Raw genomic sequence first — 26733 nt, 5'->3', positions numbered from 1 at the left:
CTGATTGGCAGCCGCGGATATTTGAAAGGAGGGTCTGGCGCGGAAAACGAAGGTTACATTTTGGACCCTCGCGGAGTACTGGTCAGGCGGTTAAGTCTTGTACCTAGGAAAGAGGGCGAGCTCTGGGGCGGTAAGGCCGGAAGGGACTCGTGAGCGTGGGTACGTGCCGAAGTGAAGGGGATCCCCAGCGCTGACGCGAGGAGAGGCGTGGGTGGCTCCTGGAGGGAGTGTCGGGAGGCCTTGGGACGGCCCCGGGCCGCTGAAGGGCTGGGCCGAGGCCTCTGGGGTAGCGCGGCGAGTGGTGTGGTAGTGCGGTCGGGGATCTGCCCGGAGGAAGGAAGAGCGGAATCGTCCTTTTATAACGGGAGCACGGCGTCCTGGCGTGGGTTTTCTCCCCGATGAAATTTCTGATGTGATTCTTTGCCTCCTTCCACGACCTTCAGCCCTCTTCCCTTCCTCCAGTTAGCTTCATTAACAATCTTCTCTAATTGGTCTCCTTTTCCCTAGCTCTCCGGTGTCATGAGGAGCTTCAAAAGAGTCAACTTTGGGACTCTGCTAAGCAGCCAGAAGGAGGCTGAAGAGTTGCTGCCCGACTTGAAGGTGGGGGTGCTGCCTGGCTCGGGATACACCTGGCTTTCCAAACTGAGCTGTTTTGTGTTTGCCTTTTGAAGAGATGGATAAGTAGGCGACCCTCTCTGAGTAACCCTATTTCTAGTTACTTCCTCTACCTCTTTCCTGCCTTTGCTAGCCCCATTCATATCTTTCTCTACTCCTAGGAGTTCCTGTCCAACCCTCCAGCTGGTTTTCCCAGCAGCCGATCTGATGCTGAGAGGAGACAAGCTTGTGATGCCATCCTGAGGGCTTGCAACCAGCAGCTGACTGCTAAGCTAGCTTGCCCTAGGCATCTGGGGAGCCTGCTGGAGCTGGCAGAGCTGGCCTGTGATGGCTACTTAGTGTCTACCCCACAGCGTCCTCCCCTCTACCTGGAAAGAATTCTCTTCGTCTTACTGCGGAATGCTGCTGCACAAGGAAGCCCAGAGGCCACACTCCGCCTTGCTCAGCCCCTCCATGCCTGCTTGGTGCAGTGCTCTCGCGAGGCTGCTCCCCAGGACTATGAGGCCGTGGCTCGGGGCAGCTTTTCTCTGCTTTGGAAGGGGGCAGAAGCCCTGTTGGAACGGCGAGCTGCATTTGCAGCTCGGCTGAAGGCCTTGAGCTTCCTAGTACTCTTGGAGGATGAAAGTACCCCTTGTGAGGTTCCTCACTTTGCTTCTCCAACAGCCTGTCGAGCGGTAGCTGCCCATCAGCTATTTGATGCCAGTGGCCATGGTCTAAATGAAGCAGATGCTGATTTCCTAGATGACCTGCTCTCCAGGCATGTGATCAGAGCCTTGGTGGGTGAGAGAGGGAGCTCTTCTGGGCTTCTTTCTCCCCAGAGGGCCCTCTGCCTCTTGGAGCTCACCTTGGAACACTGCCGTCGCTTTTGCTGGAGCCGCCACCATGACAAAGCCATCAGCGCAGTGGAGAAGGCTCACAGTTACCTAAGGAACACCAATCTAGCCCCTAGCCTTCAGCTATGTCAGCTGGGGGTTAAGCTGCTGCAGGTTGGGGAGGAAGGACCTCAGGCAGTGGCCAAGCTTCTGATCAAGGCATCAGCTGTCCTGAGCAAGAGTATGGAGGCACCATCACCCCCACTTCGGGCATTGTATGAGAGCTGCCAGTTCTTCCTTTCAGGCCTGGAACGAGGCACCAAGAGGCACTATAGACTTGATGCCATTCTGAGCCTCTTTGCTTTTCTTGGAGGGTACTGCTCTCTTCTGCAGCAGCTGCGGGATGATGGTGTGAGTTAAGGACCTGGAGGTAGGGTGGGGACGTGGTCTGTGGACTCACTACCAGCCTAGGGTATTTGGCAAGATCTGGAGGTCCTGGCTCCCTCCTTGTTAAGCTGCTCTCTGGACGGTGCCTAGCGAGCCAGCAAACAGCCTAGTCTATCCTCAGAGGGCAGTGGCCCTTCTGGATGTCCTTCCTCGTGCTCCCTGGGCTCTGTCAGCTCTCCAGGACTCTGGGTCAGTCTTCAGCTTGGAGCCCTCTTTATCTCTATTCCTCATACCAACTTTCCGCTTCCTTCCTCAGGTGTATGGGGGCTCCTCCAAGCAACAGCAGTCTTTTCTTCAGATGTACTTTCAGGGACTTCACCTCTATACTGTGGTGGTTTATGACTTTGCCCAAGGCTGTCAGGTACTGTCTGGGAATCAAGGTACCTGGACTAGGCTCATAGGGTTTGGGGTTGCTCCACTGCCCTCAAACAGCTTTGGGGTTGCTTGGCTTTGGGTGTGGAGTGCGGTGGAGGTCATCTTGGACCCAGCATGACTCCTCACTCTCAAACCCTTCTTGTCCCTTCAGACAGTTGATTTGGCTGACCTGACCCAACTAGTGGACAGTTGTAAATCTACCGTTGTCTGGATGCTGGAGGCCTTAGAGGGCCTGTCGGGCCAAGAGCTGACGGACCACATGGGGATGACCGGTTAGTGCCCTGGGTCCCAGGCACAGAGTTTGTGGGAGGGTCATCACCCATTAGGCAGGTGAATAGTACTTGCTGCGTGGTTCTGACCACTGTGAGGGTTCCTTATGGTTCAAGGAGGCACTGAGAGAAATGTTTATAAGTACCAGCTACTCTGTGTTTAACACCAGTAGAGAAGTGATGAGGCTAACTTACAACAGCAGCCACTATTTCCTCGACTGGAATCTAACTTGGCATTAACAGTTGCACCTAATATGCAACCTTATGACCTTTCAACATTTTTTTATTTCTATATTTTTTAATGTTTTTTTTTCCTTTTCTTCACTTATCAGAATCCAGAAATCATTACAAATGACCTTTCTGTATATTTAAGTGGTTTTTTTTTTTTTTTTTTTTTTTTTGAGACAAGGTCTTGTTCTGTCACCTAGGCTGGAGTGCACTGGCACAATCACGGCTCAACACAGTCTCAACCTCCTAGGCTCAAGCTATCCTCCCACCTCAGCCCCCCAACGAGCTCACCTTGCAGGTTCAAGCGACTCTCCTGCCTCAGCCTCCCAAGTAGCTGGGACTGCAGGCACGCACCACTATGCCTGGCTAATTTTTGTATTTTTTGTAGAGATGATGTCTGGCCATATTGTCCAGGCTGGTCTTGAACTCCTGGACTCGAGTGATCTGCCCGCCTTGGCCTCCCTGAAACGCTGTCTCTACTAAAAATAGAAAATTAGCCAGGCAAGGTGGTGCATGCCTGTAATCCCAGCTACTTGGTAGGCTGAGGCAGGAGAGTCGCTTGAACCTGCAAGGCGGAGGTTGCAGTGAGCCAAGATTGCACCACTGCACTCCAGCCTGGGCAAGAGGGCGCTCCAGCCTGGGCAACAAGAGCGAAACTCCATCTCAAAAAAAAAGGAGAATTCTTCCCACAGAGTACTGAAGACTGACTTTATTTTCTCCCAGTCATCTATGTTGATGGCCAAGAAGCTGCATACATAAGTTATTATCATTTATTCAGCAAATATTTGTTGCCAGGTGCAGTGGCTCACGCCTGTAATCCCAGCACTTTGGGAGGCCGAGGCGGGCGGATCACGAGGTCAGGAGATCGAGACCATCCTGGCTAACAGTGAAACCCCGTCTCTACTAAAAATACAAAAAATTAGCCGGGCGTGGTGGCAGGCGCCTGTACTCCCAGCTACTCAGGAGGCTGAGGCAGGAGAATGGTGTGAACCCGGGAGGTGGAGCTTGCAGTGAGCCAAGATCGCGCCACTGCTCTCCAGTCTGAGCGACAGAGCAAGACTCTGTCTCAAAAAAAAAAAAAAAAAAATTTGTTGAGTACTCACTGTGTGCAACGCACTATTTGGAGTACTTGGATGTGTCGGTAAGCAAAACAAAGATTCCTTCCCTCATGGAGCCACGTTCTAGTTTGGGGGGAAAAGATAAACAGATTCAGTAAATAAGTGAATTATCAACATATTAGAACGTGATAAGAAATGTTGGGGAAAGGAAAAGTAGAGCAGGATAAGAAAGGGAATTGGGAATCTAAGGTGCATGACGGGGGGCAAGTTACCACCTTAAATCAGGTGGTCAGGGTAGACCTCATTGAGAGGGTGACATGAGCAAAGGCTTGGAGGATGTGAGGGAGTCAGCCATGTGGGTTCCTGGAAAAGAACATCCCTGGCAGAAGAAACAGCCAGTGCTGAGGCAGGAGGGGGTCTCGTTTGTAAAATGAGTGCAGATGGGCTGAGTAGTGTGAAGGGCATGGGCCTATTTGGGGCAGGAAGGGGAGAGCCGCCCCTTCCCCATTCCTAGCAGTAGGGGTTCCTGTCTGATCTGGAAGCTGCTGAACTGACCACAGATCCAGCTGATCTCTGCTGCCTCTCCAGGAGGAGAGGGTGGTGGGAGCCTTTCCTATGGTCAATTGTGCCTTTTCTCCCCTGCAGCTTCTTACACCAGTAATTTGGCCTACAGCTTCTATAGTCACAAGCTCTATGCCGAGGCCTGTGCCATCTCCGAGCCGCTCTGTCAGCACCTGGGTTTGGTGAAGCCAGGCACTTATCCCGAGGTGCCTCCTGGGAAGGTACAAGGGAATGAGAGATGCAGGAAAGGAGCTTATGTGGTTGGGGAGCGGGGGGAGCAGGGAAGGGCCTCACCAGCACCCTGCCTTGGAGTGGGAGGTTAATAGCAGCTTGTTGGCACCAGTATCTGGAGCAGTGTTTCCCAAACCTCACTGTACTCTTACTTACTGTTGACTCATTTTTTTTTTTTTTTTTTGAGACGAGTCTCGCTCTGTCGCCCAGGCTGGAGTGCAGTGGCACAATCTTGGCTCACTGCAACCTTTGCCTCCCAGGTTCAAGCAATTCTCCTGCCTCAGCCTCCCAAGTAGCTGGGATTACAGGTGCCCACCACCAAGCCCAGCTAATTTTTGTATTTTTTGTAGAGACGGGGTTTCACCATGTTGGTTGGCCAGGCTGGTCTCGAACTCCAGACCTCAGGTGATCCGCCTGCCTCAGCCTCCTAAAGTGCTGGGATTACAGGTGTGAGCCACCGCACCCGGCCTGACTCACTTTTTATATTTAGCCTGGTCCTAAGCTACTGGTTTCCAGCCAAGCTGCACATTAGAATCACCTGAGTGACCTTTAAGAAAATTCTAATGTCTGCCCCAAGTTAATTGCATCAGAATCTCTAGTGTTTGCTGGGCGTGATGGCTCACGCCTATAATTCCAGCACTTTGGGAGGCTGAGGCAGGTGGATCACCTGAGGTCCGGAGTTTGAGACCAGCCTGTCCAACATGGTGAAACCCTGTCTCTACTGAAAATACAAACATTAGCCAGGCGTGGTGGCATGTGCCTGTAATCCCGGCTACTTTGGAGGCTGAGGCAGGAGAAATGCCTGAACCCAGGAGGTGGAGTTTGCAGTGAGCCGAGATTGTGCTACTGTACTCCAGCCTGGGCTACAGAGCAAGACTCCATCTCATATCTGAATATTTTCAAAGATCCCCTAGATGGTCCTTTGAGCAAGGAGAGTGAGAACCTGGGTTCTTGGTTTTTTTTTTTTTTTTTTTTTTTTTTGGAGACTGAGTCTTGCTCTTGCTTTGTCACCCAGGCTGGAGTGCAGTGGCACGATCTCGGCTCACTGCAACCTCCGCCTCCTGGGTTCAAGCAATTCTCTGCCTCAGCCTCCTGAGTAGCTGGGATTATAGGCATGCGCCACCATGCCCGGCTAATTTTTGTATTTTTAGTAGAGATGGGGTTTCATCATCTTGGCCGGGCTGGTCTTGAACTCCTGACCTCATGATCCACCCGCCTCGGCCTCCCAAAGTGCTGGGATTACCGGCGCAAGCCACCGCGCTGGGCAAGAACCAGTGTTCTTAAGCAAGAATACCTGTGAACTGATGCATTGGCGGGATTGGCAAGCAAGATGGGTCATAGAGGGGCTTGGGTTTCATCTTAACTGAGATGATAAGCCTCTAAAGGGTTTAAGTGGAGGCATGACAGCAGACAGGCATTTTGGATTTCCCTGACTTCACTGTGATGAATGGAGTGCAGGAGAAAAGACTGGGTAATCAGGCTGCTATAGTATTCTAGGCAGGGAAGGGTGGGCTGAACTGAAGCAGCTGCACGAGGGATGGAATGCAGTGGATGGATGCGAGAAGCCAAGGATTAACCTGGTAGGTGACTGGCGGGAGGGAGAGCGAGAGAAGGGAACATCAGAGATGGCCCCACATTTCTTACTCAGGAGAAGGCAGTGCCATTTGCTGAGAAGGATTACAGGAGAAGCAGGTTTTCAAGGGTGTGGATGATGAACATAGGGGTGGAGTGGATTGCAGCCTCTGAGTTGAAGGCACTCAGAGTATTTCATTCTTAGGTGTCTCCTGCCTTGGGTGGGTGTGGCTCAGGAGGCCCACCTGCCAACCCCGCCCCCTCATGTGGTGTATGTACCTATTGCATGCATATCCCCTTCCACCATACACACTCACTGGTTCCTCTCCAGTTTGGTCTGTTCCCTTTCTCTGGTCAGTTGCACAGGTGCTTCCGGCTACAAGTAGAGAGTTTGAAGAAACTGGGTAAACAGGCCCAGGGCTGCAAGATGGTGATTTTGTGGCTGGCAGCCCTGCAACCCTGTAGCCCTGAACACATGGCTGAGCCAGTCACTTTCTGGGTTCGGGTCAAGATGGATGCGGCCAGGGCTGGAGACAAGGAGCTACAGCTAAAGTGAGTTGAGGGCCAGATGCAGTGGCTCATGCTTGTAATCCCAGCACTTTGGGAAGCCGAGGCGGGTGGATCACTTGAGGTCAGGAGTTTGAGACCATGGCCAACATGGTGAAACCCTGTCTCTACTACAAATACAAAAATTAGCTGGGCATTGGCCGTGCACGGTGGCTCACACATATAATCCCAGCACTTTGGGAGGCCGAGGCGGGCAGATCATGAGGTCAGGAGATTGAGACCATCCTGGCTAATACGGTGAAACCCCATCTCTACTAAAAATACAAAAATTAGCTGGGCGTGGTGGCAGGTGCCTGTGGTCCCAGCTACTCGGGAGGCTGAGGCAGGAGAATGGCGTGAACCCGGGAGACGGAGGTTGCAGTGAGCCGAGATAGTGCCACTGCACTCCAGCCTGGGTGACAGAGGGAGACTCCGTCTCAAAAAAAAAGTGAGTTGGGGAGGGGGTCAACCATGTTTCTCCCATGGATAGGGTGGCTTTTGGTACTCATGGTCATGTCCTTTCATCTTTATGTCTGAAAAAGACTAATTCCTTCATTCATTAGTTATTCATTGAGTGCCCACTGTATGCTAGCCACTGTGCTACTTGGGGGGTATAGTGGTGACAGTGGTCTTGCTTTCATGGAGCTTATATTCTACTTGGGGAGATATTTTTAAAAAGTACATTTTGCATTTTGTGTCTGTTTTTATTTATTTATTTATTTATTTTTAATAGAGACAAGGTCTCACTATGTTGCCTAGGCTGGTCTTGAACTCCTGAGCTCAAGTGATCCTTCCACCTTGGCCTCCCAAAGTGCTAGGATTACAGGCATGAGCCAGTGCGCCCAGCCTTCATGTATGCTCTATGAAGACAATTAAACTGATTTGCTAAAAGAGGGAGCAACTTGAGGTGGGTTATTTAGGAAAGCCCTTTTTGAAGAAGTGATAGATGAGACCTGAGGATGTGAAGGAATCTACTTTGTAAAGATCTCAGGGAGCCTGGGCAACAAAGCGAGACCTTGTCTCTACTTAAAAAATATTAGCCGAATGTGGTGGCATGAACCTATAGTCTATTTACACTTGGTTAGGAGGCTGAAGTGGGAGGATCACATGAGCCTGGAAGATCAAGGCTGTAGTGAACCGTGATCACGCTATTGCACTCCAGCCTGGGCAACAGAGTGAGACTGTCTAAGAAAAAACAAACAACTCAGGGAAGAGAATTCCTTGCAGAGAGAGTAGTAAATACAAAGGTTGCAAAGTGGGAACAAACTTGGGACCATGCTTGAGAAAGCCAGCATGCTGGGGGTAGTAGAATAGCGGTATAGGATGGGGAACCATATGGAATGAAGGTGGTCAAAGTGGGAAGCGGCCAGATCACACAGGGCCTTTAGGCCATGGTCAGGGCTTTGGAAATGATTCCTAGTGGGAGCCCACTGCCGTTTGTTAAACAGAGGAGCAATGCAATCTGATTTAAATTTTTAAAGCCATGACTGGAAACCTACTGAGCAAGCCAAGGCTGGGGCTCCTCAGCATGGGAGCAGGGAGCAGAGGCTTTATGCCTCCTGGGTTCCACCCTGGTGCTGAGCATGCCCTCTCTCAGGACTCTGCGAGACAGCCTCAGTGGCTGGGACCCGGAGACCCTGGCCCTCCTGCTGAGGGAGGAGCTGCAGGCCTACAAGGCGGTGCGGGCCGACACTGGACAGGAACGCTTCAACATCATCTGTGACCTCCTGGAGCTGAGCCCCGAGGAGACACCAGCCGGGGCCTGGGCACGAGCCACCCACCTGGTAGAACTGGCTCAGGTGCTCTGCTACCACGACTTTACACAGCAGACCAACTGGTAAGGAGTAGTAGCTGCGGAGGCCACTCTTGCTCCTTGCCCTAGGTCCTCTCACCCTCTTGAGAACCAGTTTCCCTCTCCACAGCCCTGAGCGCTCCCTTCATCTTGTGGCCATGGGAGCGCATGCAAAGGGCGAGGCCAGCTGTTCTACAGCTAGCCCTTCCCAGGGCGCTGTGGCAGATACTCATAGTAGGCCCAGCTTAAGCACATCTTCTCCCTGCAGCTCTGCTTTGGATGCTATCCGGGAAGCCCTGCAGCTTCTGGAGTCTGTGAGGCCTGAGGCCCAGGCCAGAGATCAGCTTCTGGACGATAAAGCACAGGCCTTGCTGTGGCTTTACATCTGTACTCTGGAAGCCAAAATGCAGGAAGTGAGTGTGGCTGCTGTGGGGCTCACCAGAACTGGGTGTAGGAATTACTGTCCCTGGGCCCCCAACAAGTTGGTATCAGCCCTTTTTTTGTTCGTTTTTATTTTTAGAGATGGGGTCTCTCTGTTGCCCAGGCTGGTCTTGAACTCCTGGGCTCCAACAATCCTCCCACCTCAGCCTGCCGAGTAGTCAGGACGATAGGCCCACACCACTGTGCCCTGTTTTATACCCCGATCTTCCCATCCAGGGTATCGAGCGGGATCGGAGAGCCCAGGCCCCTGGTAACTTGGAGGAATTTGAAGTCAATGACCTGAACTATGAAGATAAACTCCAGGAAGATCGTTTCCTATACAGTAACATTGCCTTCAACCTGGCTGCAGATGCTGGTGAGGGGTAAATGGAGTGTGGCATGGGCATCTCCATGGCTTCCTAAGAGTGGAACAGGGACCCCTGGTGAGGGAAACCCTGACCTTGTAGGGTAGGAGGTTGTGGAAGCAGTGGGAGGTTGGCGTAAAGGGCAGAGGATGTTATGGAGGAAGGGAAGTTCTCTCCAAATGGCCCATGCTGAGACAGCAGTCATTTTCTTCTGGCTTAACAGCTCAGTCCAAATGCCTGGACCAAGCCCTGGCCCTGTGGAAGGAGCTGCTTACAAAGGGGCAGGCCCCAGCTGTACGGTGTCTCCAGCAGACAGCAGCCTCACTGCAGATCCTAGCAGCCCTCTACCAGCTGGTGGCAAAGGTAATGGGGTGGGGCATTGAGGGGGACCCATATAAACAAGGACTAAACCAGAAACAGCTCCCTCGCCTTCTTTGGCCTGTGATCCTCCTGAGAAGCGATGAAAGCCAATGATGGAAGTGCAGGGCTGTATCACCAGTCTTATTTTAAATCCAAGCTCCCTCATTCATTAGTGTATGGCCTTGGGCAAGTTGCTTAACCTAAGCCCAAGTTTCCTTATCTCTAAAATAGGGGCCATGCTACTGCCTCGTGGCGTTATTATTCAGTGCAGCAGTGCATGGAAGAGGTATTGTGTAAATGGTGTGCTCAAATGTTAGCTTTAGTCTGGGCAACACGGCGAAACCCCATCTCTACAAGAAATAAAAAAAATATAGCCCGGTGCGGTGGCATGTGCGTGTAATCCCAGGTACTCAGGTGGCTGAGGCAGGAGAATCCCTTGAGCCAGGAAGTAGAGGTTGCAGTGAACCAAGATCACGCCACTGCACTCCATCCTGGGGGACGGAGCAAGATGCTGTTTCACGCTGTTTCATTAAAAAAAAAAGTTAGCTTTAATTATTAGATGATTTGTTACCTATCAGAAAAATACATAGATGCCTTTAGACACAATTTTACATTCTTACATTCTTATGTGTGCCTTCTTTTTTTCTTCAAGATGGAGTCTCGCTCTGTCGCCCAGGCTGGAGTGCAGTGGCGCAATCTGGGCTAACTGCAGCTTCTGCCACCTGGGTTCAAGTGATTCTCCTGCCTCAGCCTCCTGAGTAGCTGGGACTACAGGCGCACAACCACGCCTGGCTACTTTTTTGTATTTTTAGTATAGACAGGGTTTCACCATATTGGCCAGGCTGGTCTCGATCTCCTCAGGTGATCCACCCGCCTCAGCCTCCCAAAGTGCTCGGATTACAGGTGTGAGCCACCGCACCCAGCTTTCCACCCCGCCCCCCCGCCGAGGTAGAGTCTTGCTCTGTCACCCAGGCTGGAGTGCAGTGGCGTGATCTCAGCTCACTGCAACCTCCACCTCCTGGGTTCAAGCGATTCTCCTGGCTCACTCAGCCTCCTGAGTAGCTGGGACTACAGGCGCATACCACCACACCCTGCTAATTTTGTATTATTGGTAGAGATGGGGTTTCACTATGTTGGCCAGGCTGGTCTCGAACTCCTAATCTCAGGTGACCCGTCTGCCTCAGCCTTTCAAAGTGCTGGGGTTACAGGCATGAGCCACTGTGCCTGGCCTATAAGGCCATGTACATTCTTATTTCAGGGAGTTTCACAAAATTCCTGAAGCTCTACCCTAGACTCCACATTAGGAAACAAACAAACAAAAAGCCTTTATACATGCTGTTAACTATGAGCTATTAAACCATATTTCTAGCAGGGGAAGCTACCTCAGCCCTAGATTTGAGACTTGGTTCTGCCACATACCTGTTATGTGAACTTAGACAAGCAACTTAACCCATGTGAGTCTTAGCTTCCTGTACTGTAAAATTGGGATTAGACTTGTTATGAAGGTTAAATGCACTGATGCATGTAAGCCTGGGCACAGTGCCTGGCACATAGTAAGAACTCAGAAAATCCTGGCTATTGATGATGAATGGCATCTAGGCTTTAAAACAGTAGGGGCAGGGTGATGATTGCTTCATCTGGGTAACTACATTCCACCCAGGCCCTGAGGTCAAACTACAGTCCAAGGTCCCAAAGGGCTGGGGAGCAGAGGGTAGAAATAGAGGCTTAAGCAGGGGTGGAGTAAACTTGGCTGCTTCTGCTGACCAGCCCATGCAGGCTCTGGAAGTCCTCCTGCTGCTACGGATTGTCTCTGAGAGACTGAAGGACCACTCGAAGGCAGCTGGCTCCTCCTGCCACATCACCCAGCTCCTCCTGACCCTCGGCTGTCCCAGCTATGCGCAGGTGAGTGCCCAACCAGCCTAGTCTGGGGACTGCAGGGGCCCGTAGCTTTAGAGGCCCGCCTCTTCTCTGAGAAGACAGGATATCAAAGGGGCAGCTTCTCGGCCTTTTACCACCACAACTGACTGGAGAATTGTGGAGTGTGGAGCAGTTGGAGGCAGCTGTAAGAAGGGGAGTCATCTTTGTCCTTCCTGCAAAACCAGTTGTTCATTAAGTTTACAGACTGCTGCAGGAAACTACCGCCAGTCTTGTATTTCCTAACTGGTTCTGTTGCCCTAGTTGATGCTTCATTGCTCATGTAAAGCTATCACAGTGTCTCCTGGTTGGTCTCCTTGCCTCCAGTTTCTCCCTTTTCTACTTCGTCTTCTTAACGACCACTGGTAGGCACAGGTGTGATGTAATCTCTTTCCTGCTTAACCCTGTTCCCTTTTGCCCCAATAATACTTGCCAGCGCTTACGGCTGCAGTGTTTACCCCTGGATACTTTGCCACAAAATATCTCACTCTTACTATTTTTGCATCACTCTAGTATATTGACTTTGGAAACAGAAGACATCATTCTGTTTATAGCATTCTGTTTTTAGTGGTGTCATTTCCATTTACAAAATATAGTAATTCTTTTCTTTTTTTTTTTTTTGAGATGGAGTTTCGCTCTTGTTGCCCAGGCTGGAGTGCAATGGCGCGATCTCAGCTCACTGCAACTTCCACCTCCTGAGTTCAAGCAATTCTCCTGCCTCAGCCTCCTGAGTAGTAGCTGGGATTACAAGCATCTGCCACCATGCCTGGCTAATTTTTGTATTTTTAGTAGAGATGCAGTTTCACTACGTTGGCCAGGCTGGTCTCGAACCTCTGAGCTCAGGTGATCTGCCCGCCTTGGCCTCCCAAAGTGCTGGGATTACAGGCGTGAGCCACCGCATCCGGCCAAAATATAGTAATTCTTTTTTTTTTTTTTTTTTTTTGTGATGGACTCTCGCTCTGTCGCCCAGGCTGGAGTGCAGTGGCTCAATCTCGGCTCACTGCAACCTCCGCCTCCCGGGTTCAAGCAATTCTCTTGCCTCAGCCTCCCTAGTAGCTGGGATTACAGGCGCGTGCCACCACACCTGGCTAATTTTTGTATTTTTAGTAGAGATGGGGGTGTCACCATGTTGGCCAGGCTGGTCTTGAACTCCTGACCTCAGGTGATCCACCCACCTTGGCCTCCCAAAGTGCTGGGATTACAGGTGTGAGCCACATGGCCACCCTTATTTACTGCAGTTTTGTGTGAAGAGCCTGGCTGCCTTTCCTCATGTACCCTCTGATTGCTTCCTTAGTTACACCTGGAAGAGGCAGCATCGAGCCTGAAGCACCTTGATCAGACCACTGACACATACCTGCTCCTTTCCCTGACCTGTGATCTGCTTCGAAGTCAACTCTACTGGACTCACCAGAAGGTATTTCTCACTTTCTTAATCTCCGAAGGCCCTGGGTATTAGAAAGAATTTAGGACTTTCTTGATATTTGCCTGGCTTTTGAGATTTCCCTGGAGCTAGGCAGTATGTTCCTGACCCTGAGAGGCAGGCATATTTCCTAGCCTTGCCCTCGCCAGCGATTTGCTCACCAGTCCTCCTCTGGTAGAGATACAGTCCTTTTCCTTCTTCAGGGGCAAGGGGGAAAGTCTGTCCTGTGACGAAAAGCTGGGACAACAGTGATCCTGGGAAGGCATGGGAGCTCTGGACTAGAAATCCAGGGGATGGCAAAGACTTGAGTTTTCTCCCAAACTAGTTGTGTGACTTGGGCACGTCTTCTACCCTCTCATGCTCTAGTTTCTTCTCTACGTTTTTATCATTCCTAAATTGGGGGACAAGTCACTGGTGAGGGCAAAGCTAGGAACTGTTACTGCTTCTCAGGGTCAGGAACATTCTGCCTAGGTCCAGGGAGATCTCGAAAGCCAGGCAAATATTCAGAAAATTCTAAAATCTTTCTAATACCCAGGGCCTTCAGGGATGGGGCCACGTAATCTCCAGGGCCTCTCAAGCTCTGGAGTGCCTGACTGCCTTACTGCCTCCTCTGGCTCCTTCTCTCCTTCAGGTGACCGAGGGTGTCTCTCTGCTGCTGTCTGTGCTTCGGGATCCTGCCCTCCAGAAGTCCTCCAAGGCTTGGTACTTGCTGCGTGTCCAGGTCCTGCAGCTGGTGGCAGCTTACCTTAGCCTCCCGTCAAACAACCTCTCACACTCCCTGTGGGAGCAGCTCTGTGCCCAAGGTGAAAGAATAGGGTGGATGGCCAACCTTGGATGACATGTATGGTCTGTCTGCTGTCAGCTCTTCTCAAACCTCATCCCCTCTGCCGGCTATGTGGCCCAGCCTACCTAGAACCTGCACAGAGTAGGCCTGGGATAGCAGATGGGTTTCAGTTTGCCTGCTGACTCTAAACAATTGGTGACTGCCTGGAATACTAGGCTGAAAGGATTTTTTTTTTCTTTTTTTTTTTTTTTTCTAAGACGGAGTTTCGCTGTTGTCACCCAGGCTGGAGTGCAATGGTGCAATCTCAGCTCACTGCAACCTCTGCCTCCTGGGCTCAAACGATTCTCCTGCCTCAACCTCCTGACTAGCTGGGATTACTGGCATGCGCCACTACGCCCGGCTAATTTTTGTATTATTAGTAGAGATGGGGTTTCACCATGTTGGCCAGGCTGGTCTCAAACTCCTGACCTCCGGTGATCCGTCTGCCTCAGCCTCCCAAAATGCTGGGATTACAGGCTTGGGCCACTGCGCCCAGCCAGCTGAAAGGATTCTGAGACCCCAGGGGATCTCAGAGGGAAGGAGTTATGAGATTGATTAGCTCTGCCTGCCTTAATGCAGAAGGAAGCATGGGAAGCAGGCTTTGCTGCCTTAGTAGATGAAAGTGGTGAAGTTCTGGCTGCATCTGCTCCCTTTTTCACCCCACCCACCACAGGCTGGCAGACACCTGAGATAGCTCTCATAGACTCCCATAAGCTCCTCCGAAGCATCATCCTCCTGCTGATGGGCAGTGACATTCTCTCGACTCAGAAAGCAGCTGTGGAGACATCGTTTTTGGACTATGGTGAGTCTGGGGAGGACAGCAGGGCCCTGTTGGAATGGACAGGCTATATGAGAGGGCTGCGGTTTTTTCTCCAGAGGATCCACACTGTGGCTGAGTGATGGTGGTCTTGTCTCTTTTGCTACAGGTGAAAATCTGGTACAAAAATGGCAGGTTCTTTCAGAGGTGCTGAGCTGCTCAGAGAAGCTGGTCTGCCACCTGGGCCGCCTGGGAAGTGTGAGTGAAGCCAAGGCCTTTTGCTTGGAGGCCCTAAAACTTACAACAAAGCTGCAGATACCACGCCAGTGAGTACAGGGCCAGAGGATATGGCAATGATGGCACCAAAGTGCCATGCACCCTTGAACATGGATTCCAAACTGTTCCACAGATTACATGCTATGTTTAGATGCATTCGTGGAAAAAGGCATTCCACGGCTAAATAAGTGGGAAATGCTAAGTTAATCAAGGTTAGATGTTTTTATTTCCTGTAGGACTCTCGTGTCCTTCAGTATGCGGATGTGCCTTGCAAATCTCCAAAAGGGAGATCTAGTGTACAGTGTTTCCCTAAGAATGTTTTCCCACACGATCCTTTTGTTGAGGAATGCAGTTTGGGAAATCCTGTCCCAAGGCACAAGGAGAGTTGGGATTAGAGAGAAGTGTAGAGGGTTTTCCCCAGGGAGTCTTTAAGTCAGCTTAAGGGAGTGAATGCCTTTTGGAGGCAGGGAGGGACTCAGGTAGCTTGGCCTGGGAAAGAGGCAAAGAGAAAGACTCTCCAGGAAAACAAAGGATTCCTCTGATTGGTTCTCCTCTCCTCTCTCAACAAGGTGTGCCCTGTTCCTGGTGCTGAAGGGCGAGCTGGAGCTGGCCCGCAATGACATTGATCTCTGTCAGTCGGACCTGCAGCAGGTTCTGTTCTTGCTTGAGTCTTGCACAGGTGAGCAGCCATGTCCCCATGACCATAGGCGGTGCTGAAATGACACACACTACAGCACATCTTTCTACGTAAAGGTTTCGTTGCCTTTTTTTATTTTTGAGACAGAGTCTCACTTTATTACCCAGGCTGGAGTGCAGTGGCGTGATCTTGGCTCACTGCAACCTCTGCCTCCTGCCTCCTAGGTTCAGGTGATTCTCCTGCTTCAGCCTCCCAAGTAGCTGGGACTACAGGCATGCGCCACCACACCTGGATAATTTTTTTTATTTGTAGTAGAGACGAGGTTTCACTATGTTGGCCAGGCTGGTCTCGAACTCCTGACCTCAGGTGATCCACCCGCCTCGGCCTCCTAAAGTGCTGGGATTACAGGCATGAGCCATCGCGCCCAGCCTTTGTTCCCTTTTTAATCAGATACTGACTTCTGGTCCCAGGGCAACATTCCCTTGACTTTAGTCCAACCATTGGTCTCCCTCTTTCAGAGAGCCTGTCCCAGACTTACCCTAGTTCTAGTTTTCAGTGCTTCCTAACACATTTTGGCTATTTAAATTTGATTTAGATAATATTTAGGGCCGGGCTCGGTGGCTCATGCCTGTAATACTAGCACTTTGGGAGGCTGAGGCAGGCGGATCATGGGGTCAGGAGTTCAAGACCAGCCTGGCCAACATAGTGAAACCCCATCTCTACTAATAATACAAAAATTAGCCAGGCATGGTGGTGGGCACCTGTAATCCCAGCTACTCAGAAGGCTGAGGCAGGAGAATCGCTTGAACCTGGGAGGCGGAGGTTGCAGTGCGCAAGATCTCACCATTGCACTCCAGCCCGGGCGACAGTGTGAGACTCTGACTCAAAAAAAAAAAAAGAAAGAAAGAAAGATAATATTTAGAATTCAGTCCTCAGTCACACTAGCCACACTTCATGTGCTCAATAGCCACATGGCTAGTGGCTACTGTATTGAGTAGCACAAACATATCCTCAGGAGGGCTGAAGCTAATAATAAAACGTTGCATTGATGGCACATTTTGTCTCCCCAATCACATATACTTCTAGTACTTCATTTGCCCCACACTAGACCCCATAAAGCTGAGTGGGAGCATAGATTATTTTCATTTGTTAAATGAGAAAGTTGAGAAGTCTATGTTTGGGGCCAGCATCACAGGGTAGGAGGCAGGATTCAGGTGTGGGCCTGCTGGGGCCAGCCTGCTTTTCTCAGCCATGTGGCCTTTGAGCTGCAGGTGTGAGGGCTTTGTGGCCTGCATTTGATCCACTGTTGGATGGAAAGAAAACAAAGATTTTACCTCCAAGGCGGGCGGATCACGAGGTCAGGAGATCGAGACCATTCTGGCTAACACAGTGAAACCCCGTCTCCACTAAAAAATACAAAAAATTAGCCGGGCGTGGTGGCGGGCGCCTGTAGTCCCAGCTACTCGGGAGGCTGAGGCAGGAGAATGGCGTGAACCCGGGAGGCGGATCTTGCAGTGAGCCAAGATCGCGCCACTGCACTCCAGCCTGGGCGACAGAGAGAGACTCTGTCTCAAAAAAAAAAAGAAAAAAAGAAAAAGATTTTACCTAAAAAATAATAAGCCATACTAATATTTGATATGTTATACAGTAATACATATATATACACATATATATATACACGTACGTATATAAAACACGTATATTAGAGAATTGGGCCCCAAGGTCGCTCAGGAAGTGCTTGATGCCATTTCTCCCCGTTTTGTAATTCTTGTTCTGCCTTCTCCCCAGAGTTTGGTGGGGTGACTCAGCACCTGGACTCTGTGAAGAAGGTCCACCTGCAGAAGGGGAAGCAGCAGGCCCAGGTCCCCTGTCCTCCACAGCTCCCAGAGGAGGAGCTCTTCCTAAGAGGCCCTGCTCTAGAGCTGGTGGCCACTGTGGCCAAGGAGCCTGGCCCCATAGCACCTTCTACAAACTCCTCCCCCGTCTTGAAAACCAAGCCCCAGCCCATACCCAACTTCCTGTCCCATTCACCCACCTGTGACTGCTCGCTCTGCGCCAGCCCTGTCCTCACAGCAGTCTGTCTGCGCTGGGTATTGGTCACGGCAGGGGTGAGGCTGGCCATGGGCCACCAGGCCCAGGGTCTGGATCTGCTGCAGGTTGTGCTGAAGGGCTGTCCTGAAGCCGCTGAGCGCCTCACCCAAGCTCTCCAAGCTTCCCTGAATCATAAAACACCCCCCTCCTTGGTTCCAAGCCTCTTGGATGAGATCTTGGCTCAAGCATACACACTATTGGCACTGGAGGGCCTGAACCAGCCATCAAACGAGAGCCTGCAGAAGGTTCTACAGTCAGGGCTGAAGTTTGTAGCAGCACGGATACCCCACCTAGAGCCCTGGCGAGCCAGCCTGCTCTTGATTTGGGCCCTCACAAAACTAGGTGGCCTCAGCTGCTGTACTACCCAACTTTTTGCAAGCTCCTGGGGCTGGCAGCCACCATTAATAAAAAGTGTCCCTGGCTCAGAGCCCTCTAAGACTCAGGGCCAAAAACGTTCTGGACGAGGGCGCCAAAAGGTAGCCTCTGCTCCCCTGCGCCTCAATAATACCTCTCAGAAAGGTCTGGAAGGTAGAGGACTGCCCTGCACACCTAAACCCCCAGACCGGATCAGGCAAGCTGGCCCTCATGTCCCCTTCACGGTGTTTGAGGAAGTCTGCCCTACAGAGAGCAAGCCTGAAGTTCCCCAGGCCCCCAGGGTACAACAGAGAGTCCAGACGCGCCTCAAGGTGAGGTGGGACTGTTGCTAGGTGGTGGTGATGGTGTTGGATGGGGTTAGTCCTGGAGGAGAGTGTTTTATAGAGCAGGTGTCCCTGTGGAATAGCTCCCCAGGGCCTAGTGGAACTTTAATCTCCTGCTATCTGCAGTACCCCAATATCTTGCTTTTTTGTTTTTTGTTGTTTTTTTTGTTTTTTTGAGAAGGAGTCTCGCTCTGTCGCCCAGGTTGGAGTGCAGTGGCGCAATCTCAGCTCACTGCAAGCTCCGCCTCTTGGGTTCACGCCATTCGCATGCCTCAGCTTCCTGAGTAGCTGGGACTACAAGCGCCTGCCACCATGCCCAGCTAATTTTTTGTATTTTCAGTAGAGACGGGGTTTCACTGTGTTAACCAGGATGGTCTTGATCTCCTGACTTCGTGATCCGCCCGCCTCGGCCTCCCAAAGTGCTGGGGATTATAGGCATGAGCCACCATGCTCAGCCTCTTTTTTTTTTTTTGAGACAGAGACTCACTCTGTCGCCCAGGCTGGAGTACAATGGTGCGATCTCGGCTCACTGCAACCTCCACCTCCCGGGTTCAAGCAATTTTGCCTCAGCCTCCCGAGTAGCTGGGATTACAGGCGGGTGCCGCCACACCCAGCTTATTTATGTATTTTTAGTAAAGATGGGGTTTTACCATGATGGCCAGGCTGGTCTCGAACTCCTGACCTCAGGTGATCCGCCTGCCTCAGCCTCCCAAAGTGCTGGGATTACAGACGTGAGCCACTGCGCCAGGCCAACATCTTTCACAGCAAGACCTAGTTCCAAGTCTCCCTTTGTTTCAGACAATTTTCCTTAACTCTAATGTTTCTTTTACCTTTTCATCCCACCTTCTGTTCCCTCATTTTCTCCCTCCTTCCACACCCAAGAGTCGCTGCCCCTGATCTAGAGTGTTGGCTGTCATGTGAGAAGTTAGTTCTGAAATCTTCCAGGGTCCTGTGTGATGGTGCCTGATGGTGCCTCCACTACGCCACCTGCTGTCACAAGGTGTCTTGTCACTGAAGACCTCTTAGCCCTTCACCCTTTCACTCTGATCTCAGGTGAACTTCAGTGATGACAGTGACTTGGAAGACCCTGTCTCAGCTGAGGCCTGGCTGGCAGAGGAGCCTAAGAGACGGGGCACTGCTTCCCGGGGCCGGGGGCGAGCAAGGAAGGGCCTGAGCCTAAAGACGGATGCCGTGGTTGCCCCAGGTAGTGCCCCTGGGAACCCTGGCCTGAATGGCAGGAGCCGGAGGGCCAAGAAGGTGGCATCAAGACATTGTGAGGAGCGGCGTCCCCAGAGGGCCAGTGACCAGGCCAGGCCTCGCCCTGAGATCATGAGGACCATCCCTGAGGAAGAACTGACTGACAACTGGAGAAAAATGAGCTTTGAGATCCTCAGGGGCTCTGACGGGGAAGACTCAGCCTCAGGTAGGACAGCAAGGGTGAGGTGGAAGGTGCATGTTTTGGGGGTTTGTTCTGGGGCAAAGCACAAGCAGTAAGTGCTGCCAAGGAAGTACAGGAAGAATGTTCTTTTGCTGACTCTAAGGGAGTGGATTACAGAAAGAAGAACAAAGAGAATGGCAGGGGGAGGGAGCACTGTGAAAAAGGCCTGCTCTCTCCCCAGGTGGGAAGACTCCAGCTCCGGGCCCTGAGGCAGCTTCTGGAGAATGGGAGCTGCTGAGGCTGGATTCCAGCAAGAAGGAGCTGCCCAGCCCATGCCCAGACAAGGAGAGTGACAAAGACCTTGGTCCTCGGCTCCGGCTCCCCTCAGCCCCCGTAGCCACTGGTGAATATGCGACCCCTGATGTTGGTCACTTGGAGAGGGCTGAGCCTCTAGGGCTTTTGACCCCTCTGTCTTTCCAGGCTGGATTCGGATCTGGATCCAGTAGCCTCTGAACCTGTGTTTGAACCCCAGCACTCTGTCTGTGAGCTGTGTGCAGGTCACTTAACCTCTCCAAGCTTCTATTCCTTCTGTAAAAATGGGGTTTAGGGAGCATGGTGGAATAAGTTGATGCCTGTTAGTTGCATGGCACCCCACTTGGCACATTGCCCTTCATAAATGGTAGTTGCTGTTTGCCATGTGGGAGATGAGATAGGGACTCTTCCTTCTTGGAAAGTTCCTATCAACTGTGAAATAAGGAATTCAGCTGTACCAAGTGTCCTGACGTTCCTCTAGGTCTCTCTACCCTGGACTCCATCTGTGACTCCCTGAGTGTTGCTTTCCGGGGCATTAGTCACTGTCCTCCTAGTGGGCTCTATGCCCACCTCTGCCGCTTCCTGGCCTTGTGCCTGGGCCACCGGGATCCTTATGCCACTGCTTTCCTTGTCACCGAGTCTGTCTCCATCACCTGTCGCCACCAGCTGCTCACCCACCTCCACAGACAGCTCAGGTGGGTGCTGACCATCCCCAAGACTCCTGCTGGGGCAGACTAGAGAGAAGGTCCAGAACTTTGAAGGAATGGGACCTCACCCCTCCCCGTGTTGCTTGCAGCAAGGCCCAGAAGCACCGAGGATCACTTGAAATAGCAGACCGGCTGCAGGGGCTGAGCCTTCAGGAGACGCCTGGAGATGTCCCCCTGGCCCGCATCCAGCGCCTCTTTTCCTTCAGGGCTTTGGAATCTGGCCACTTCCCCCAGCCTGAAAAGGAGAGTTTCCAGGAGCGCCTGGCTCTGATCCCCAGTGGTACGCGGGCAGGCTTCTGGCCGGCTCCTCTGTCCTCTTCTGCATCTTCTTACTTGGGAGCTGGGTGAAGGAGTTTTAGGCATTGGTTACTTTACATAGATTTATGACCCTTATGTCATACCTTTTCACCTGTTAGCATCTTATATCAGGAAGGTTTGTTGTTTTTTTTAAACCTCAACTTTGAATTACCAGCAAATTCAGTGTCTTTCCTCAGAGGTGAGTTCAGATGACTGGGGTCTTCTGTGCTAACATGAAACATATTCACATGATTTGAGTGCCTCACTTTGTTAGTTGCTGTGAGGGACACAAAGTACAAGTCATGGTCTCTGTGCACAGGGAGCTATTAGAGCAAGGGAGAGCACCTTGACCTCTAGTGACCAGGGAAGGCTTCTTGATGCTGTCTTGAGTGATGGATAGGAATTGAGCGCCCAAGACAGGGAAGGGAATTCCTTTAACAGCTGAATGATTCTGGCTGTATCCTGTGTGTCAGGGGTGACTGTGTGTGTGTTGGCCCTGGCCACCCTCCAGCCCGGAACCGTGGGCAACACCCTCCTGCTGACCCGGCTGGAAAAGGACAGTCCCCCAGTCAGTGTGCAGATTCCCACTGGCCAGAACAAGGTAGGATTCCTGGGCCATGGAGCAAAGTTGGGCTGGATTGGGCTTCGGGTCAAGCTGCTCACATTCTGTGTTGAGGGAGGGAGAGATGGTGATCACGTGGACAAGCAGAGCTCTCACAGCCCCATCTCCCAAAGCTTCATCTGCGTTCAGTCCTGAATGAGTTCGATGCCATCCAGAAGGCACAGAAAGAGAACAGCAGCTGTACTGACAAGCGAGAATGGTGGACAGGGCGGCTGGCACTGGACCACAGGATGGAGGTGTGTGCTTCTGGGGTGGGGTCAGGCCTGCTCTAGGAATGACCTGGGGGGTCCCAGTGTCTTCTCTACCAGACGGCCTGGGTCAGTGCTAAAGCCACTTCAAATCCCTTCTGGAAGTGTAGACCTAAATTTAAAAATATGTCACCTGGGGAGAACTTCAGAGCCCAGAACTTGAACAATATATGGGAATGGATATATAAAGATACACAGAAAAAAAACGACTTAAACCCAACTATCAGCTTCCCAGTTTTAGCTTTCATTGCCACCTGTTCATATTTGTCACAACAGAGGGATAGATAATAGTCTATACTCTCCCAGTCTCAGAAAATGAAAAAAGTTTCTAGATTCTTGCCTTCTATTAGTCATAACTTCTGTTAGTCATAACTAACAGAAAGATATGTAAGACAGACATGCACATTGGAAAACACATTTTCTCATCTCCAAAATGTCAGTGCCTGTGAGAAAGAAGCTTGGTTTCCTCTCTGACTGAAGGGTCTGCCCTCTGCATTCAGGTTCTCATCGCTTCCCTAGAGAAGTCTGTGCTGGGCTGCTGGAAGGGGCTGCTGCTGCCGTCCAGTGAGGAGCCCGGCCCTGCCCAGGAGGCCTCCCGCCTACAGGAGCTGCTACAGGACTGTGGCTGGAAATATCCTGACCGCACTCTGCTGAAAGTGAGTGAGGAAAGCAGGGAAGGGGGCCAGGCCCAGTGGCTTGCACCTGTAATCCCAGCACTTTGGGAGGCCAAGGCAGGTGGATTGCTTGAGCTCAGGAGCTCGAGACCAGCCTGGCCAACATGGTGAAACCCTGTCTCTACGAAAATACAAAAATTAGCTGGGCGTGGTGGCAGGCACCTGTAATTCCAGCTTCTCGGGAGTCTGTAGCAGGAGAATTGCTTGAACCTGGGAGGCGGAGGTTGCAGTGAGCTGAGATCGCCGCACTCCAGCCTGGGTGACAGAGTGAGACTCCATCTCAAAAAAAAAAAAAAAAAAAAAAAAAGGATAGGCGCCATGGCTTACGCCTATAATCCCAGCACTTTGGGAGGCCGAGGCAGGTGGATCACAAGGTCAAGAGGTGAAGATCATCCTGGCCAACAGGGTAAAACCCCATCTCTACTAAAAATACAAAAATTAGCTGGGCTTGGTGGCACATGCCTGTAGTCCGAGCTACTCAGGAGGCTGAGGCAGGAGAATCGCTTGAACCCGGGAGTTGGAGGTTGCAGTGAGCCGAGATTGCGCCACTGCACTCCAGCCTGGGCGACAGAGCAAGACTCTGTCAAAAAAAAAGAAAGCAGGGAAAGGGAAGACAGTGGACTTAATCCTTTCCCAGCAGCCATCATGAATGAAGATGGTGCTCACCACCACTGTTTCCCTGCAGATCATGCTCAGTGGTGCCGGTGCCCTCACCCCTCAGGACATTCAGGCCCTGGCCTACGGGCTGTGCCCAACCCAGCCAGAGCGAGCCCAGGAGCTCCTGAATGAGGCAGTAGGACGTCTACAGGGCCTGACAGTACCAAGCAATAGCCACCTTGTCTTGGTCCTAGACAAGGTAAGGAGCTGGGGCAGAGGGGCAGTGTCTAGTGGGGAGTGAATACCAACTCATCCCCATGCCCCTTCTGACTTCTGCATATACCTGGCTGGGGACAGTAACCTCTTAGTGCTTTTTGCCCAGGACTTGCAGAAGCTGCCGTGGGAAAGCATGCCCAGCCTCCAGGCACTGCCTGTCACCCGGCTGCCCTCCTTCCGCTTCCTACTCAGCTACTCCATCATCAAAGAGGTGAGGTTCAGGGCGTAGTGTCTGGGGATGACTGGCGATTGGGGAAGACGTCAACAAAGAAGGGCAGAGAAACCTGAGAAGATAGGAGAGGGTCCTAGGAATGGCTCAGACATGGAAAGGGGCTGAGATTGTTAGAGCTTGGGCCTCTTGGTGAGACAAGCATCCTAATCGCCAGTGTCTCCTCCTCAGTATGGGGCCTCGCCAGTGCTGAGTCAAGGGGTGGATCCGCGAAGTACCTTCTATGTCCTGAACCCTCACAATAACTTGTCAAGCACAGAGGAGCAATTTCGAGCCAATTTCAGCAGGTCAGGGGCGCGAAGACAAGAAGACGAGTGGGGAAGGGTAGACAACATACAGGGGCAACAAGCCTTTTCTCCAGAAACAGCTGTTGCAGCCCACCTTCTATCTAATGATCCCTCTGCTGTCTTTGCCACCTGACCCCTGCCATGCATTTCCCTATTCTCACACCTGCCTTTTCCCTGCAGTGAAGCTGGCTGGAGAGGAGTGGTTGGGGAGGTGCCAAGACCTGAACAGGTGCAGGAAGCCCTGACAAAGCATGATTTGTATATGTGAGTGCTTAAGGCAGGGATGTGGGGAGAGGGGCAGTCCTGAGGATGGTATCACCATGGGTTGCTTTGGGACTTGAGAGCCTCTGGAGACACAGGCAGAGGCCAGGTACTACTAGCTCAAGACTCATCTCACCTCCTTCTGCCTTAGCTATGCAGGGCATGGGGCTGGTGCCCGCTTCCTTGACGGGCAGGCTGTCCTGCGGCTGAGCTGTCGGGCAGTGGCCCTGCTGTTTGGCTGTAGCAGTGCGGCCCTGGCTGTGCATGGAAACCTGGAGGGGGCTGGCATCGTGCTCAAGTACATCATGGCTGGTTGGTGAGTCTCCAAGGGCAAGACCCATCCTAGGGCATTAGGACTCCTGCCCTCACCCCAGGTTCTTTCCCAGGTCTGAATCTTGCCTCTCTTGTGCCCCATTTTCCTCCTATCCTAGTTCCCTGGTATGCCTGGACCATTAACTCTTAGCTCCCTTCTGTTCTTCTCTTGTAACCAAGGGCCAAAGGAGTTTCTCATTGGTTCAATCCTCTCCACTCACCCACCACCACCACCAATGGTGTTTTCCTATGTATTCTGTTTTAGAGCCCTTACTTTGTATTTCCTCCTTTTCTTTTCCCAGCCCTTTGTTTCTGGGTAATCTCTGGGATGTGACTGACCGTGACATTGACCGCTACACGGAAGCTCTGCTGCAAGGCTGGCTTGGAGCAGGCCCAGGGGCCCCCCTTCTCTACTATGTAAACCAGGCCCGCCAAGCTCCCCGACTCAAGTATCTTATTGGGGCTGCACCTATAGCCTATGGCTTGCCTGTCTCTCTGCGGTAACCCCATGGAGCTGTCTTATTGATGCTAGAAGCCTCATAACTGTTCTACCTCCAAGGTTAGATTTAATCCTTAGGATAACTCTTTTAAAGTGATTTTCCCCAGTGTTTTATATGAAACATTTCCTTTTGATTTAACCTCAGTATAATAAAGATACATTATTTAAACCCTGTTTTGCGTAGTTTATCTGAGAACATTTAAAGACACGGCATGACTGCCCCCTTCCTACTATGTGGTACTGTAAGCTGACAGGAACAGGTTACAGCAGATCAAGTTTGAGTGTCTGGGGAAGAAAGGCAAAGACACAGGACAAAGCCTGCTGGGCCTGGCTGGGCCTCAGCAGACAAATCTGGAGGAGAAAGGGGCATCAAAATGCTAAGTAGAGACAGGCCCAAGGAAGGGTAGTGATAGACCCTTTGAGAGTGTTTTGGCCAGGTACCATCCGTCCGTCCTGTCTTCCTGCCGCAGGTATCTTTGGAGTGGCACTAGTGTTTTGTTTTTTGTTTTTGTTTTTTTTTTTGAGACAGAGTCTTGCTCTGTTGCCCAGGCTGGAGTGCAGTGGCGCAATCTCGGCTCACTGCAACCTCTGCCTGCTGGGTTCAAGCGATTCTCCTGCCTCAGCCTCCTGAGTAGCTGGAACTACAGGCACATGCCGCCACGTCCCACTAATTTTTGCATTTTTAGTAGAGAGGGTTTCACCATATTGGCCAGGCTGGTCTCGAACTCCTGACCTTGTGATCCACCCTCCTCAGCCTCCCAAAGTGCTGGGATTACAGGAGTGAGCCACTGCGCCCAGCCATGGCACTAGTTTTAATGCCTCAGTTGCCCTGCCTGCCTCCTAAGTAGATGTTAAAGGCTACTGCTGTCTGCCCATGTACACCTGTTACACTTACCAATGTGTAACTTTAGCAGTAGAGTCTGTGGATCTGTGGAGTTCTAGTGTGGTTTTTCTCTCCAATTGTTAAGCTCAAGGGAAGCAAGTACCTTACACTCTCACGTATCCCTCACATACAGCACATGGTAAAACCTTTTTTTTTTTTTAAGAGACAGTCTAGCTCTGTTGCTAGTGTGCACAATCACAGCCTACTGCAGCCTCCAACTCTCCAGCTCAAGCGATCCTCCCACCTCAGCCTCCCATGTAGCTGGGACTACAGGCGTGTGCCACCAGCCCGGCTAATTTTTGTATTTTTTGTAGAGACGGGGTGTCGCCGTGTTGCCCAGGCTGGTCTCAAACTCCTGGGCTCAAGCAATCTGTCCTTCTCGGCCTCCCAAAGTGCTGGGATTGCAGGCGTGAGCCACCATGCCCGGCCAAAATATTTTATTGATTAATTTGTGCTGTACTTGGTTGACAATGGCGCTTCCTTGCTGTTCTCCCACCACCTCACTGGCAGCGGGTGATAAACCCTTTTTCAGATCCTACTACGTGTCAGCCTACTTCCTGCTGGGGGAAGATGGTTATAGCGAGCGGGGAAGAATTGGTTCAGTGATGAGAACATGGTTGGTTCCTGCCTTCGACAAGCTTTCAATCTAATGCCTGTTTTTTTCAAGGACAATTCAGAACGGTCTGACAAGGGATTTTTTTTTATTTTTTTATTTTTCCTGCCTTTCGGCCTCAGAGGCCATCTGGGAAAAAGAGTTTAGAATTTCCCTGCCATTTCCATGCCGTGCGGGGAGGAACATTTGAAATCGGGCCTGGCGGGGTACCAGCAGGCAGCAATAGCAAGCGGGGTGGAGAGGAGCAGGGCCAGGCCCCCGAGCCGTCACC

General features: G+C 51.6%; 1 protein-coding gene across 2 annotated transcripts; it reads left to right on the top strand.

Annotated features, from left to right (window-relative positions):
• Positions 1–25135, top strand: ESPL1 (extra spindle pole bodies like 1, separase). 2 transcript variants are annotated; one of them, XM_055357136.1, is made up of 31 exons: positions 1–130; positions 508–600; positions 777–1838; positions 2131–2235; positions 2401–2521; positions 4450–4586; positions 6527–6720; positions 8312–8551; positions 8775–8919; positions 9164–9302; positions 9515–9654; positions 11419–11553; positions 12860–12979; positions 13617–13788; positions 14482–14610; positions 14735–14891; positions 15411–15520; positions 17267–18255; positions 19321–19690; positions 19887–20048; positions 20439–20652; positions 20754–20944; positions 21435–21562; positions 21697–21819; positions 22332–22487; positions 23191–23361; positions 23485–23589; positions 23779–23894; positions 24075–24158; positions 24307–24471; positions 24770–25135. In XM_055357136.1, the coding sequence occupies exons 2-31, from the start codon at positions 520–522 to the stop codon at positions 24969–24971; spliced, it is 6363 nt and encodes a 2120-aa protein (XP_055213111.1). In that variant the 5' UTR covers positions 1–130; positions 508–519; the 3' UTR covers positions 24972–25135. The 2 variants fall into 2 exon arrangements, with proteins under 2 accessions (XP_055213111.1, XP_055213112.1); XM_055357137.1 differs by having other exon boundaries at positions 10–159.
• The last annotated feature ends 1598 nt before the right edge of the window (positions 25136–26733 follow it).

This window comes from Gorilla gorilla, chromosome 10, assembly GCF_029281585.2.
Source record: "Gorilla gorilla gorilla isolate KB3781 chromosome 10, NHGRI_mGorGor1-v2.1_pri, whole genome shotgun sequence".
NCBI lineage: Eukaryota > Metazoa > Chordata > Mammalia > Primates > Hominidae > Gorilla > Gorilla gorilla.
Note: the sequence above shows the minus strand (reverse complement) of the source record. Positions and strands in the feature narration are given on the sequence as shown.

Excerpts from the sequence above, each read along its gene's own strand:
- ESPL1 (XM_055357136.1), top strand. The coding sequence starts at position 520 with ATGAGGAGCTTCAAAAGAGTCAACTTTGGGACTCTGCTAAGCAGCCAG. Across the intron at positions 2,522-4,449 it reads GGACCACATGGGGATGACCG|CTTCTTACACCAGTAATTTG; the intron begins GTTAGTGCCCTG and ends TCTCCCCTGCAG. Across the intron at positions 8,552-8,774 it reads TTTACACAGCAGACCAACTG|CTCTGCTTTGGATGCTATCC; the intron begins GTAAGGAGTAGT and ends TTCTCCCTGCAG.